We start from the raw sequence: 17,101 nt of genomic DNA on the forward strand, positions 1-17,101 counted from the left end.
AGATGCAACTGACAGTGTATTGAGCAATACAAAGAGATTAGGTACACTATATACACGGATATGTAATGTAGCTTGATAATGAGCTTGATAAAGTAGATCGACATCATCTTGATTAAGACGGTTCGATACGAGCTCGTATCATCTTCTGTTAATGTTACTGAGAAATAAATCAAAGCTTCACCTCTAAAAGGTGTGACGCAATTGTTATCATTCCGAGTTTCTAGCAACTAAATTAATTATGTTAATATTAAAAAGCGAACGAAACACTTGCTTAAAGACAACAAAGATAAAAAAACATTTAAATTTATGTGAAATGTGGATATTAAACATACCTCCGCATAGTTATTACCTACAATTGTTAGAATATAATGAATAAAACAACTATTCAGCTGTTGCTTTATTCCCAACAGCTCCTTAATTCTGTGACAGCAAAAATGTTTAATTATGCCATAATATACTTTGCAAAACCTTGTATAAGCAAATGAATCACAGGTTTCAATTTACCCTATATTACTACTCTCGGACCAATTTCAACCTTACGGGATTTTGGCCAGAATAAATTTGAAGCCGTCACTTTCATGTAAGGTACAGATTGAAAATTTGTCCAAAATACCGGCATAATAATTTTTGTGTTGGAACCCATTTCCCTGTTAATTTCAGGGAACCGTTTGACTTGGATTTTGCGGAATTCGATTCAGTTCCGGTTTCGGTTTCGAGCATTCTAAAAGTTCCGGTTCAGCTCCGGTTCGACTAAATTTATTTTCAAAACCGGTTTTGAAGTTCCGGTTCGGATGCAATATGAGATGAAAATGTGGGTCAATAAATGTAGAGCTACGCGGCGTAAACAAGCTGCTCGTTATTGAAATATCTGAAAAATAAAAAACTAACGTTTTATGTAATCACTATTCATTATTTTTCATAAAATTTTGAACATGACATAGATTAACTCTGTAAAATAGAGGTTGTGACGTCATGCTGGAGTGAACCGCTTTTATTGACAGGTTCGGGTTCGGTTAAGGTTCAGGTTTATTCAAAATATTGGGTTTAGTTCCGGTTCGGCTCCTTAGAATTTTTCATAAAACGGTTCAGGTTCGGTTACGGTTTGGGAAAAATTGGACCAAAACCGGTTCATAAAGTTCCGGTTCGACTCCCTGGTTCATTTCAATTTTCGCCAAAAAGATTGCAATAGTAAACCTACATTTTTTAGAATAATTGAATTTCTATTTTCATGAGTATAATACAATAAAATGAGTTGCAGAACATCTGAATATTCCTATGACTGATTTTCAAAATATTTAATTATCCTAAATCACTCCGAGAAAAATATTGTTGTTGTTTTTCACAAATACAAACAAAATGTGTTTTCACAGACAATACGAACAAAAAATTTCGATTGAATTTATTCATTGATCAACCATACAGCGAGCATAGCAAAAAGACACAGTTTTAGCTCATTGATTAGTCTGTCCAGACAAGATTTTTTTTTTTAATGACTGAAATTTACTCTAGTACGTCACATGTAAATTTTAGGACACAATGGCACCAAAGGCACTGGACTTAATTAAAGTTTTGCGAAATATCAATACACTAATACAGTACTTCCCAAACTTTTTCTGTTCGCGACCCACTTTGAATGCAAGTTTTATTGTGCGACCCATAATGAGATACAACCAAACGCATAAAAAAACAAATTACCGAGGAAACAAGATTAACATTTACGTAAACCTGCATCTTTACTACTTGCGTATGTACTTAAATAGTTAATGCGACTTAACACATTTAATTGTTACGTATTTGTTACATTGCTGCATAAATGTTACGTATTGATAATGCAATAATTTTTCAACCTAATAGAAAGCTGTAACATTTAGAAATGCTTCGCGACCCATTGGTTGGAAAGCACTGCACTAATATTTCCTACTTCGAATATGCCTTACATTGAATTATTATGGACATGTCACATGACAGTGTTGTAAGACTTGACTTAAGTCTTTTGAGCAATAAAAATGGTTTAACTTAGTCATAAGTCATTTATGAAAGACTGGACTTAAATTTAAGTGTTTTAATTGAAAGCAATTGTTTGTTAAACTGCAAAATATTGCTCGGAATGAAACGCTTTCACTATAGTTTTACAAATTTAATATTATTTTTGATGCGATTGTGACTCCTTAAGATATACAGCGCTGCCATACAATAATAAACAATAAAACAACAATATATGAAAAAACAAAAACAAGTCAATCTTCTTCAAATCTTAACCTCCTTTCTTTGGAAAGTTCAATTTCGATTGTTAAGTTACTTTCGGGTTCGTACTTGCGCTTGTGACTTTGTGAAATTTCTACAATGGTTTGAACTTGCGGCGTTGCGCTCACAATTTCTTCTTGCGTAACATGTTCCATTACACTGTCTTGTAAATGTTCCAAGGTCATCTGTGTGAAAACAAAAGACAAAAATTAGTAATATTATAACAAAGCAATGTAAAGCTAATTTTAGGGCTAAGATAACAAATTTGTCAGGCAGCGAGTTAATTGCAGTGTTGTACAGGCTTGAGTCATTGACTTGCCTTAAGTCTTTTGGACAAATGACATGCCTTAATTCTTTCGATTAAAAATGAATGAAAGGCAAAACTCCATTTTTTCTTATTTATGACGTCATAGCCGTTATGATGAATTCGGTACCCCTCCCCTTTTTAGATTTCTGAATACGTTCCTGCCCCAGTTTAATAAACCCAGGTAAAAACATTTAAAGATGCAAAAATAAAATTGCAGTTTATGTAAAATTGTTAGATAGTTCTGTCTAGTCTTATCCACTGATGAATTGCAAAGCCGGTAACATTAATTCAATGAACGAAAACGTTAAAGGCTAAGTCAAGATTGTGTTTGTGTTACAAAATTCCAGAAAACAAAAAAACATTAAAAATATGACTAAATAAATCTGTTATTTAACCACAAAAAATCAAGTTTTATCTCGTTACAATTTAAATGACTTGGTTGTTAGTTATTTGAAATTAAACGTGTTACTTAAAAATATATAACGCTATAAAAAGAATCCACAATCAAGTTTTGTTTGACATTTTTCTTAAAATGATTAAAATTGTTTAACATTTTACTCAAAGGTTGTTAGTCAACCCAAGTCATTTAAAAACAGAGAAGTCAAGATATTACAACACTGGCCTTACACACAAAATAATTTACCAGGAGTCCTTTTAAATAAGGTCCATCTTGTACACTCCCAGTGGCTTCACTGATCGTCTTGGAAACTTCAGAACACTTTTGAATCAGAAGCTGCGTTTCGTCTGGTTCGCTTTTAACGATGGCTGCTGGTGGCAGTTGAAGATGCTGCGCTTGCTTGGCCTTCAATGCTGAATTTCTGACGTCCTGTAAAGATAACGTCCTTGTAATGCTGTATTGCAGTGTCAATCACCATACATATAGGGTTACGCAGTTGTTGAACACGATTATGTGTGTATGATTGACTGAATGAATATGGTACTAGATTTCCTTGAATGTGAATTTGCCTGTACTAACAGTCTACATGGGAAGCCTGGTTGTTTCGCTAATCGCTACCCTCTGAGCTTGTGTAGCTCAGTTGGTAGAGCGATTGTCCCAGTATGGCCGGAGGTCATGAGTTCAAGCCCCACCACAGGCAAGATTTACGAACAGTCTGTAGAAAACAATGGTGTCATGGTTGTTATTCAAATTGCTACTCTCTGAGCCTGTGTAGCTCAGTTGGTAGGGCGACGGTCCCCGGTATGGCTGGAGGTCATGGGTTCGATTCTAACTGCAGGCTAGTTGTTTTTCTAGCCTGCCTTTCTTGTATCATTACTGTAATTGATTGACAGATTCGGTTAATGTCCAATACTTTGTATTTTATGCGTCAGTGATGCACAATATTTTGGATAAAAAGTAGCAATTTGGTCGGTGACAAAATAATTTTAGTCAAATAAGTCAATTGATCAAATTTATAAATCCATTGGTAATGATTTTAAGGATATTTGGTCGAAATTTGGCATTCCATGTCTATTTTTATTCCTTTTTTATTGTAATATCATTTTAGAAATTTAACCTTGCAAAGCTAAAAAATCTCTGTTTGATATCATTATTACTTTGTTTGCAGATCCAGCATAACTTGATTAATTAATTAAATTATTGGGCGAACACTTTTAGATATTAACCCCAACCTAATATTTCCAAACATCCCTAAAACACACAAACACAGTAGTTTAATATGTTCAAGTTGGACTTCATAGCAGTTACACCTCTAATAGTAAAAAAATGTTAAATACGGTAATATGGCTAATGTAAAGATGGGCAACCAGACTGGCAAAATCTTGTTAACCGTTTGGTGACAAGCATTTTGGCTAAAATATTTTGTTTTTTTGGGTCTTGTTCCTAAAGTTCCTAAATGCTGTCTTAGCCTAACGAATGTATAAACCTTGCCTTGTTTGGGTGATAAACAAGGCAATTGACAAAAAAATATTGAACCAAGAGTTGCGCCGAAGGTGAGAATTGTTTTGTTCCATTAACAAGTATGTAAAGGTTTTGCAAAAGTACAATCTGTGGGTACACAAGTCTACCATTCCTACTCTGATACTGTTAAAGCTTCAAAAATACATTAGATTTTATCTGTGTGGAAACGACCACAAGGTTTATTTTGTAAAAAAAGTGAAAGTTATTTTTTTTTTAAATTACATTTTTTTGCACCAATAACCTCGGTTTTCTGGAGAATTCTTCGTCAGACATTGTCGCCAGCATTCTGCCATACTGAGGACAACACTTTATCTTTATTGTCCAATATATATTAAAATCAATAATAACGAGAATGGAAACACAAACCTCTCCTGTAATTAAATGTCCTTCGTGGTCGGTTATCACCGGCATTTTTGTGATGAAGTAAATGTTGTAACCGACGTCCACGTCATTGGCTAGATCCGCTTTTAAACGCTTCGCTGATTCTCTTCGGTCTTTTCCCGTGTTTTCATTAATCTGCTCAAAAAAAATAGTTTACAGAACATTTGTAAGGATGAAGTTTCAATTGGGGTTTAATCGATATAACTCTTTAAACGATAACCGATATTTACTATTTGGTAACTGATACTTTTTTTTTTTAATCTATTAAGATTAAGATAATAATTCAATTAAAATAAAAAAAAAGATTGTTTAGTTAATATATACTTTGATTTATACAAATCCTACTTTGTATATTAACTTGTATTATGCTAAATGTCGAGAAACCAAGCTTTGTCTTAAATCCCTCAGCCATGAAAATGAAAGCAAAGGACAATTTTTTTAAGTTCAAAAAAGGATTTTGTTTTGGAAACAGCTGTACAACATTTTCAATTGCAAAATATTGAAATAAATCCAAAATTAAAGATAAAATCAAAATGTCGGTCGATGTTATTAATCAACAAATACTGTAACTGTTAAATCTATGGTACCAACTACCAATATATTTAATTCAAAGTGTTGAATAATGATTATAACAGAACATCTTTTTTTGTAATTAGTTAAACAAAGCACTTTAAAAAAAAAATATTTTTTTAAACTTACATCATATTCAGGAAACTTGGCAATCTGTAGGCTGTAGATTTGCGCAGGACAGTTAACTTTCTTTGAAATCCGAGGCTTTCGAGGTTTGTAATTGCTGTTAGATGTCTCGCCCTCCTGAAAAAATAAAAACACAAAAATGCTTCCTGTTTATTTCTGTATGGGCTTAAATACTCATTCTACGTCAACTCAAACTTCAGCCATTATCTTAAGATTTATTTGAAATGTTCACAAAATGCTATCTACTTCTGTATGGGCTTAAATATTCATTTTACGTCACACTACACTATCCATCTACTACCATAAGATTTATTCGACTGTTCACAAATTGCTACTAATTATTGTATGGACTTTAATATTCATTTTATGTCTAACTACAACACCAAGACATTATCTTAAGATTTGTTTGGAAATGTTCTCAATATACAAACTACTTCGGTATGGGCTTATGGACGCATGAAAAAAACTAATTGACAAACGGTTTAGATTTCCTTTTTTCAAACTACATTACTGATGAAAATTTACGTCTTATTCCACATAAATTTAAAAAGTGTTTCCTTTGCCATACAACTCTTTTCAACCCAGCTATACATAAAATTCCAGCGTTGTAATAAATTAAGTCAGTGGCCTCACCTAACTGAACTTACAAATGACTTAAATTGGACTTGAGTTATCGCATTAAATAACTTGGGTCAGAATCAAAAGTTTTTATTGCAATTTTTTCATAAAATTGGTTTATAATTTGTGCACATGAAACAAAAACTATGTTGCGTTTTTTTTTTAGTTAAGTTACTGCTTATAATCGGACGAGTTTATTAATTTTAATAATTTAACGTTTAATCATATCAATGACCTGAACTGGGAGGGACTTGCTCTAAAATGACTCACTATGACTGGGACTCGACTTAAATTTTTTTAACCAACTTGACTGGGCCTTAAGTCAATTCAAAATTGTCTAGTTTACAGGAATGTAAAATACAGAATAACCCATTAAAATTTAACCTGTCGTTTTAGTAGTGATCGCTTGTGTTTTCGTTCTTTGTCTTTATCCACTCCTTGATGACACCCCATCACTTTTCGTCCGACGAACATGAAGGGCTGTCCGTCGAACGGAATCGGGATACTTACCCCATCTTCGGGACTCGGGTGTTCCCAATAAATCCTTCCTTTTGAAGTCGGAATCCAATCTGCAAAAAAATAACAAATTCAAGGTAATTACTAAAGATCGGCCGATATCAATTTTTGGACCGATTTCCGTTTTTTTTTTGTTTATGCCAAACAGATTCCTAATCTAATTTTTTATAAGTCTGAAATATGCTTAAAATTTGAAATAATTGAAATCCAACAATTCAAGTAAACTACTTAAATGTACATATATATTTTTCTAAATATATATGTTTTCTATATATATATATATAAATATTTTCTTTTTTGGTATGTTAACTTGGCATGGTGCAAAACAATTTTTTTCCTATGCCAAATTTGTGTTCATTTTTTCAGAAACAGCAATTTTGTGAATCGGAAGAAACTGATGTTGATAAATATTGTTGTGTTATTTTTTTCAGACACGCCTGGCATATTAACTGGCAGACATTTAACACTTAAGCATCAATCGAACACGCTGTAATCACAAGCACAAACAGACACGCGTCGCTGTTAACACAGTCGTGCCTTGCACTATTGGTAAGTATATAAAGGTTGGTAATGTTTGCCAAATTAAAAAATGAAACAAGTTTTAGTCAGATAATTTACCAGGGTTTCCATAGTTCTTTTGCTTTTGCAAGACAACGAATCTTGTGCCTGTTGTTTGTTCGTGGGTGGCAATGAGTTCCTGCGTTTCTTGCAAAGAATAACGCACTTCCAACAAGGGCGCATCAAGGTCAATTATGTTGGTGTCTTTCCATATTTCAGGGTTGTTAATCAACTCCAATGTTTCCTTATTAAAAAATAATATGTAAATATAAGTCCTCAACTATGAGTGTACGAAAGGATTGCAACTCATAAAATGTCCCCGAAGTCAAAAACGACTAGAAATTGGTAAAAGCACAATATTTTAAAAGTCGTGTTTTATGTCATAATCGTTTAGTCGTTTTCCGGTGCGCGATGTATTGCGCAATCGCTTCACTTTAAATTAAAACAGTTCAAAAGCTTTTTTTACAAAGAAAATTTCTAGCTTTTGAAAGACTTGGGAATATATATTCAACTGGAATATTCGACGTGTTTTAAACAAATATAATTTAGAAAAAAAAACAACAATATAATGTCATCTCCAACTCAATAAAAATTGGTGTTAAAATTTAATTGTAATGGAATTGTCTAAAAACATACCTTAGGTTGGACATAAATCAAAAGTCTATTTACCAAGTTTCAATACGCTAATAAATTTTCGGACATTGAATGACTTTGAAAGATCAAAGAACTTGTAGCAACCAAGTTAAGGTTTTCTGCATCATGTGGTATAATACCAAATATATAAACTGCACCAAACAAATTCGCCCCTGTACAAAGTATTGATTTTGTATATGAAAGTGACTTTAAACAGACCAAACCGGCACCAAAAAAATAGAATGCACACAACAATTAAAATCGCTATTTAGAAAGAAACAAACCAATCATTTTTTTAAGTCGTTTGGTTTCCTGGCGTTTTATAATTTGGTGAAAACCTCCGGGCGCAATTTTTTGCCCGTGTGTAAGATCTCATTGAAAATTGGAAAACACGGAAAATTGAGCAACTAATATGTTTATGCAGAATAAAACTGTGCAGCTGTGAGTAAACTACTGCTAAGACTAGGTGACTGTGCTGTTTAATTTACTAAACAAAATTAGGACCTGGTCTAGAATCCTACCACAGGGTTGAAACAATTATGAAATCAACGCACAATATTTTAGTTAGGGTGCGGGTTAGCGCTTGGGTGTGGGTGGGTCAAGTATTAGTATATTTGCTGTTTAATAATAATACTTGACGCACTCAAACCCAAACGCTAACACCATACCAAAACCCAAATAATGTGCGGTGTGGTAGGATTCTAGACCAGCGCCATTATATAAAATACGCGAAAACTATTGGAGGTAACCAGCAGTCAGTACATTGAACAACACTAAAGAAATAAAGCTAACATTTCCGGGCCAAATAACCGCGTAACTTTAACGGCCTTAAGCAGTTGAAATAGCGTTAGAAACTGGCTTAACTACAACTCAACTTACCTCGAATGCGGAATGGTTTAAATCCATGGCGTCGGATGAATGCAACGTAAAAGTCCAAGACTCGTTTCGAAGATTTTGCCTGGCCGAAGCGGAACCACTCAAGCGTGAAATCACGTGATAACGATAAATTATTTTCGCTTTGTGTCTCTTCAGAGTTATAATCATTTTTTTTAATAATCGAATATATTTGTAGATCATGGTGCAATTTTAGATAAACTGGAATGTTGAGTTTTACTTTAATGTGATTGATGCCATACTGTTAAAATCAGTGAGTCGAACCGTTTGACTTTTCTTGTTGAGGTTCGGTTCGGGTTCAACGGTTTTGTTTAGCAGTTCATTTTTTAAATATCTAAAAACTAAAAAATCAACGATTTATTAATTGAATACTCTTTCTTTTATGGAAAATTTTCAAAATGGCATACCTTAGCTCTGTAAAAAACAAGTTGTGATGTAATGTCGGAGTTAACCGCTTTCTTGACATGTTCGGGTTCGGTTAAGGTTAAGATTCTTTCAAATATTTGGTTCAGTTCCGGTTCGACTCTTTAAAGTCATAAAACGTTTGTGTTTTTATATTATCGTGGTATATTGTGTGTGTGCAATAAACAGTGGAAAGGTACAGTTGTGTTTTTGTCGGCTTGACTTTTGTTTTAGCAAACGTGTAGCTTTATTACAGCAGTTGGAGTCCATTCGGTTAACTAACGCAAGCTTATACGTCCATGTTTGCACTTTGTTAAAAGCAGGCCCTGCTTAACCTTACTCATTTTTTACAGTTCTCAGTTGTTGGCACAAATAAACAGATTTTCGCTTTTCACAGTGATGCATACAACGTCTAAATGACGTTTTAAGTGTTTCCCAATTTAATTTGTTCGGTATACATTGACGTTGTTTGGAATCTAACCTGCGTGGTCTATATTAGGTTACAAATTATGGTATCAATTTTTAAAACATGTTTTGGACTTATATAAGTCAGTTTGACATAATTATATTTAATCTTCGCATTTGAACTTGAGCCTTAACTTGCAGTCATCCAAATACGCTTTTTTTCACCTCAAAAGTATTTAGGTTTATTTACGTTTTATGAACCTTTTAGATCAATTTGTTGGGGTATAAACACTAACAATTAAGATAAAGAATATCGTTAACTATTAATTAGGTTTTAGGTTACATTGTTTAAAATTTTAAAACACTGAACCAAGGCAAAAACACTTGGTTTTAACATAAAAACAATGTGCGGCCAAAACAAATAAATAACCTAGCAACACTGTCAACTGAACCTTATGGCATGGTTTAAATCAGGGTGGTCCAAGGTTGACAGCATCGCGGGCCACATTATTTTCTTTGATTGCGGGCCACATAAAGCAGGCTATTTATGCGACATGCGTGCCAGGAGCGATCAACGATTTTCGTAAGATCGGGGCATGAAATGTTTAAAGATGACGACAAAAAGCATCGTCAAAAAGTAATGTGATAATGAGACTGCTGGCAAAATGGTGCGCGCGAAGCGCGAAAAATATTGCGTATTTGACAAAACAGAATACTACATTTATAAGCGTAGAATGTTTTTTAACTAGATATATTTGGCTAGAATTGCACGATGGAAAAGTCCAGGGCGTTAAACTTTAGTCACAGTAAAATCCTGTAAAACAATACTTTGCCGAAGCTCTACATATTTCATCGTTAAATTACCTCAAAGTGGCAAAAATAGTAATTTATATAGGGTCGTACTTTTTATGTTATGTTTACTGGTCCATTAAAAAGACTAAAACAAAACGCAAATCTAACCTACCAGTTCGCAAAACAGACATTTTGGAAAGTTCCAATAGGACGTATTGCGACTTTCAAACCGGTCTAACACATACCAAGATTAGGCGTTCTTGCCACCCCTGGATTAAAACTTGATGGGCGATAGTAAACCAGTTAATTTATTTAATAATGTAACTAGGCCTATAACCAAACAATTGCAATATGCTTGTCGATGATCGTTGGTCAGTTAAATTTATTTGATTAAACCCTCAACTTTTACGTATTGCAATAACGCGGGCCACAAAAAATGATGTCGCGGGCCTTGGGACCACCCTGCTTTGAATCATTTATTCATGAACTTTGGAACAAGTTTGACTTAGTAGCTTGTTAAATTATAAGTTGACTTGGTTTAACATTGCAAGTTCTCAAGGAATGTACTTTTTATAATCATGTAATGACTAATTTGTGTGATAATTTCCAGGACATTTGGAACGAATCTAAAACCCTTTCCAGTATTAGAAGTAGCTTTAAACATGTTTGTGTCTTACTAGTGCCCCTCACCACATGTCAAGGCGCAACGCAAACATTTTGTGACATCTGTGAGAGTTCCCAGGACATTGGGAGCAATTCCCGAACACTTCAAAGTTTATTAGTTCAAGTTTTCCCTTTCTGTGTGTTTGTGGCGTTTTATCATATATTGTGTAGATGGGGAGAAATAGGCGTTAGAATGAACAATTTATAAATGGTGTTGGAAGAGCTTAGCAGTTTATACTTTAGAACGACTTGCAACATTTAACACAAGTTATCAAAAATTAGAAATATGTTGAAACTAACCCCATGTCTGGTTTTTCTTGGTTTGGTTTGCGAGATTTCGTCGGTTTGGTTGCAATGTGAAGTCCCAGGCAACCAACCGACCAATCCCGGTGTGAGTTTGCCTGACAACATCACTAAAACTTTCTGTCCTTGCCCCGATGTTAAACAACTTCAACAAGAGTTAAATGACCTTCAAATAGAACACGATGACCTTCAACAAGAGTTAGATGTTCTCAAAACTGTACTGAATGCTGTATACTCAGGTAAAGTTTAATACTAGTCAGGTTAACAAACACAGTGATAACTTTTCTATTAATAGACATCAGCAAATTTCTGCATTCAGCTTTTTGGGAAATTCGTTTCTAAGATCTCATATCGTCTTACATAGACGGAGAACAATTACAAGCAAGGTTTATCCTTGCAATTTTTTTGTGTTTTTTTTTCGTTTCCCAATTAGATTATGTTTTTTGTCAATGTGTAGCGCAATTAGTGTTTTAAAGAAGAATAAAGTTTTTTTTCACAACTTATTTTTACTCTAGAGGTGTTTAAAAACACAAGTTGTGAAGATGTTTGGAAAAGCGGAGAAACAAGTGACGGAGTTTACACCATTTATCCTTTCTCCGATCGAAGCAAATCACTTGAAGTTTTTTGTGATCTCAACAATGATAACAAACCTGGATGGATTGTAAGTAATAATTATTCAAAAACTGACGAAATCTAAATTAATTTAGCTGACTGAAATACACAATAGCAAAATAATTTTTAAGTTGAAATAAAACTACTAATTTTCTTGTTAAGCTTCTCACTACAATTCATTTTGTTTAAATATGAGTTAATTTTTCCGCATTAGATTGTGCCTGTAAAAATTCTTTAAATAAAAAACAATGATATAATCTTCAGTGACTAACGCACTACTGTACGTTTGAAATCCAGGTGTTCCAGAAACGAACCGATGGTTCAATCAATTTTTATCGATACTGGAACGACTATGTGAACGGCTTCGGTGACAAGAGTAATGAATATTGGCTTGGTGAGTTAAATCATAATTTAAACATTTTTTTAATTTAACGGAAATGACATTTGGGTGTTGTCATGCTAATGATTCTATTTAACTGTTTCAAAAGGTCTTGAAAACCTCCACCAACTACTTTCGCAAGGAGAGTTCGAACTTCGTGTCGACATGTCAGATTTTGAAGGTCAATCGAGATACGCCAAGTACAGGTGAATTAACGCCATATTTGCTCAGGTATCTTCACTTGTGTGTGATAAATTTTTGTTTTAGTTCATTCAGTGTGGGCGAAAAGAGTGGATACACAATGTACGTGTCAGGATACAGCGGCAATGCAGGTCGATTTTATTAAGTACCTTTGAAATAATTGATCTAAATATGTTAATGAGGAATTTTTTTTTCACAGCACATGTTAAAGTAATTATTAAGTGAACTGAACAATCTCTATATTTGTCAACAAACACAAGTTGAATCTTGTTGTGTTCCTTTAATTTCATTCTTTATGTATAAAGAGTTTTTATAACTATAGGTCATAATATAGAATTTATCAAGTTGCTTATCAACAGGGCCTTGAATGTTTTTTTTTCATTTTCGCTAGTTCAAAAAGTAATTTCTAACCGAGTATTGCTCATCCAGCAGTATTATATAATTACAGTATTATATAATTTGTTATTTGTCGCTTGACGTTCTCTGTATAGGACGTCGAAACGACGATTGTCGAAACGACGACCACTCGGTTATATATTATGCCTGACAGCATCAATAGCTTATTTTATTAGGATTTATTTTTCTCCCATCGTGTATTGGTTTCGCTAAGCAAAGTAATTGCATGACAACTCGTTTTTCGAACTTAGGTGACAGCATGGCATATCACAATGGAATGAAGTTCTCAACAAGAGATAAAGAACAAGATAAACACAATGAAGATGATTGTGCAGAGAAATATAAAGGGGCTTGGTGGTATAACTATTGTCTCCACACAAACCCTAATGGCTTGTATCTAAGTGGGACACATTCTTCAATCGCAGATGGCATTGCATGGTACACATGGCATGGCTATTATTACTCACTAAAGTCAATAGAGTTTAAAATCAGAAGAAAATGGTAACTTAACTTAAAGCAATAAACCAGTAGTAACCATAATTGTCCTGCTGGTTAATGCAACATTCTCTGGTTTAAAAGGTGTCGGTGTTTATATAATTATACAACTTGATCATTCACCATTTGATTGTAATTGTGCAGCTTTTAATTCCCATTAATTGAAAAAATTCCCATTAATTGAAATGGTAGTTATTGCGTAATATGTGTGCTAAGCACTAATACAAATGTGCGGACAATTCACTTGCATCTTATTTAAAGAAAATATTAAGTCAGGATAATTAATTTTAGGAGCTATCAAATATCACAAATAGAAGATTCTAATTTTATAACTAAAATTGGAAAAGCAATACTAATAGGCTATGTGAAATAAATTAGAACGTCAAATTAAGTCAACGCTTTCAAAGTACAATAAGGCATTTTCTAGCTAGGGTGCAACAATAGGGAGTAGTGGAAACTTCAATTAAAAAATGTATTAGAGACAAGCCCATGTAAAAAATGTAACCCATTGCAGAACGCACGAAAGCATTGCTATAAGTTTTATTTATATGGCGTTCGTAAACTGTGTCACCAGATTAGACCACAAGCAAACAAGAACTCGAAAATTTTCTTGAAGATAAAGCTTTAAAGCAGGGGTCGGCAACCTTTTGCTAGTCGCGGGCCAAACCAACCTCAGCAAGTTCTCGGCGGGCCGTAATAAATTTCCAAAAACATTGGTTATAAATAGGTGGTTTTTTTTACCACTCGAATTTTTTTTTGCATTTTTGTATGGTTCAAAAAGTTAAAGGAGACATGGCCTTGTGCCAAGTTTGAAAAAGAGGTGGCGGGCCGGATCCGGCTCGCGGGCCGTAGGTTGCCGACCCCTGCTTTAAAGCGTCAAGTGACAGTGTGTCAAGATGCATTGAAATTTCATTCCGTTTCTGGTCTCCGATTTCGATAATTGTGACAGTAGGAATCCATATGACCCGATGTACATGCTTCACGATGTCCTCGGTATTAATTTGTCTTGCCCACAACAACGTAGATTAAGGTTTTAGCCTATTCGTTCTCTGTTTTCTTTCACCTGCTTTAGTCAATAGGAGCTAATTCTGCTGAAAATATTTTTAGTTGGTGAGTAAAATGTTTGTAAAGGCCTATAGGCTAATAAAATTTCCAGATGGTTTTCATGTTCATTTGATAGTTCAGATTTTATCTGTAAACCACAACAATGGTACCAAATCAATGTAACAGCCAACGTCATTTAGGTATGATAACCTCAGGTTAGTAAGGTGTATTTGTCAAATTTAGAAGGCGGAGTAAAGTGACTACATTTTTCCTAGTTTTTACGCCTCTTTACTATACCTACTGTGCTTTTTCTAAAGCTTCTGATGGACCTATGGCGCCTTCTGCAAACCCCCCCGCTGTTTACGTAAAAATCCGACGTTTTATAAGATGTGTTTTGCTAAATTATGGGCACTTTGGTCGTATAATCAAAAGACAAAGGGTTAAAACTCGCGCAGTGACAAAAAATGTCTGGTATGAACAGTCTATTAGGCTGCCAGACATATAATTTTCTAGACATTTCTTGGGATTGTATCTCCATCGCCCCCTAATTTAACGGAAATTATGTTTCGTAGAGTTCAAAAGTTCACACGGCGTAGTATGGCATAGTCAGCATGCAGCGCGTTATTCAGCTGAAGGCATTCCTTAAAACGGACACAAACAGAAACGCCAGAAAGAAGTTCACGAAAAAATTGCATTACTTAGTTAAATTTGGCAAAACAAAATATTTTTCAGGGGAGAGGCTGATTTTAGACTCGGATTGTGTTTTGACCTTTCAAATGTAAACCAAGAACATGATATAAGTACTTGGGCATTCAATGCTTGTTGAATTCGCGACACTCCTTTTCAAACTTACGTTTCTCGGCAAATCCATAGGAAAATATTTCTTGTAAATTCTAAATATAATTTCAATCCAAAACAAAAAATCTAAAAACACAAAGAAAACAAAGATCCAAAGAATAACTAACAATCTCTATAAATTGATGTAGTAAGCAAGCAGTGGGGCCGCGGGCCACATTCTCCTGTAACACCAGAAACTGTCTGCTCAAAATCTCGTCGCGGGCCGTATGTTGCCCGCCCCTGCGAAGTCCATTAAAACACTCTTACAACACAAAATCCACAGTGCACTATTTTTGTATTTGACGCAAAATGGTTGACAAAAGACGAAATGAGTACTTCATACAGCATGAGGCCTAAAATCAACGATCGCAATCATATAACTGCACTATTATAAAAATAACTCTTTCATCATAAATGCGTCTCTTTGTACAATAAAACTATATCGCCTCGCGTACCGAACTATAGGTAGGAGCGAAACGCTAACGAATACAAAAAAATTAAAAAAAGGTTTACCATCTTATAAATATTGAATGGAAGATAACAGAGCAATAACATAAATAATTTTTTATTCCAATTTTTCGAAATATCACAGTATTTTTTAGTGAAAATTTAGAAAAAAATATGTGCGTTTGTTTATTGCAGCGGATACCGAATCTTTTATGCAACCTCCGAAATGTTTATGCGTTATAATAAAATTTAGAAATTTTGACCTAAGAATACTTTTTTGACAAAATTTTAACCCTTCTGGAAAACATTGATTTAACAACGCATTTTTATATGAAGTACTATTTGATGTTTTACTGGTGGGACACAAATCACTTATTTTTTTCGGGTGTAAAATGCAAATCATTAGAAAATGCCTTGATATTTTTGGCATATTTAAGGTGAAAATAAGTGCTCATTACATTTATCCAATCCAATCTGTGATCCACCACTATCTAAAGCAGGGGTCGGCAACCTTTTTCTAGTCGCGGGCCAAAACGAAACTCGGAAATATCTCTGCGGGCCGCAAAAAATGATAACTAAGAATTGTGTTATTTTCATGTTAGAACAACTGTGAATCGGGCGGACCTCGGTTTGTTTTTGCACTTAAAAACGTGTTTAATTACGTTACGGAGGCACTAAAGTGTTGGCGCAAAGCGCGGAAAAAAGGTTTGTTGATTTAAAATTTGAGTTCACACGTCGTCATCCACACTACTAATAAACAGTGTAATAAAACTACTTTGAGGGAACGCGATAACATTTAAAGTTAATCTAGCCGAGTGTTTTTTAACGTTTTAAGTGAAGACAGCCCTGGCGAGAGAAGCGAGCGCAATTTTTTTGGGTATACCGGTATTTCTTTTAAATTCCTTGCAAGTTTCTATTACATTGCCGAAAATAAAAAAACAAAGTCAAAAAAATATATGTCCAATATTTTGAATACGTTTTCCGTTTTTCCGTGACGCACTTGGCTGCCTTCCACGGTGCAACGGTAAGAAGCGCTGCTCTAGTTGAAAACACCGCATCAAAACGTAAACAAACCGTAGGTAGAATGCTGATTCGCGCGTAGCGCGAAATTTTATGCACTTACGTAGTTAAAATAGTCAAAAAGTATGTGAAATGGACTCGTGTCTAATTTGTCAAAGAGGCGGCGGGCCGGATTTGGATGTAATTTAAAACTGAATTTTGACAAAATTTCAAACCGAACAAGAATTTTAAAAAGCGTATTACAGTTTTTGTTACATTGAAACGATTTTGACCTTAAATAATTTTGACCTAACTAAATTTTTTTTATTTTTTTTGTCAAGTCAAAAAATAATCGCCCTTT

The 17,101-nt window shown here is 34.2% G+C and overlaps 2 protein-coding genes across 2 annotated transcripts; one reads left to right on the top strand and one right to left on the bottom strand.

Moving 5' to 3' along the window:
- Positions 1-1,407: 1,407 nt before the first annotated feature.
- On the bottom strand, positions 1,408-8,822 carry LOC146141547 (uncharacterized). Its single transcript, XM_083390120.1, has 7 exons — positions 8,751-8,822; positions 7,299-7,482; positions 6,549-6,733; positions 5,550-5,663; positions 4,836-4,985; positions 3,195-3,338; positions 1,408-2,429 (listed from the first exon to the last, which is right to left on the bottom strand). The coding sequence occupies exons 1-7, from the start codon at positions 8,775-8,777 to the stop codon at positions 2,238-2,240; spliced, it is 996 nt and encodes a 331-aa protein (XP_083246246.1). The 5' UTR covers positions 8,778-8,822; the 3' UTR covers positions 1,408-2,237.
- Positions 8,823-11,313: 2,491 nt separating this feature from the next.
- On the top strand, positions 11,314-13,423 carry LOC146141548 (microfibril-associated glycoprotein 4-like). The gene is made up of 6 exons (XM_083390177.1): positions 11,314-11,569; positions 11,846-11,991; positions 12,240-12,336; positions 12,431-12,527; positions 12,589-12,653; positions 13,170-13,423. The coding sequence occupies exons 1-6, from the start codon at positions 11,314-11,316 to the stop codon at positions 13,421-13,423; spliced, it is 915 nt and encodes a 304-aa protein (XP_083246303.1).
- The last annotated feature ends 3,678 nt before the right edge of the window (positions 13,424-17,101 follow it).

Source organism: Ascidiella aspersa, chromosome 5, assembly GCF_963924565.1.
Source record: "Ascidiella aspersa chromosome 5, kaAscAspe10.2, whole genome shotgun sequence".
Lineage (NCBI taxonomy): Eukaryota > Metazoa > Chordata > Ascidiacea > Phlebobranchia > Ascidiidae > Ascidiella > Ascidiella aspersa.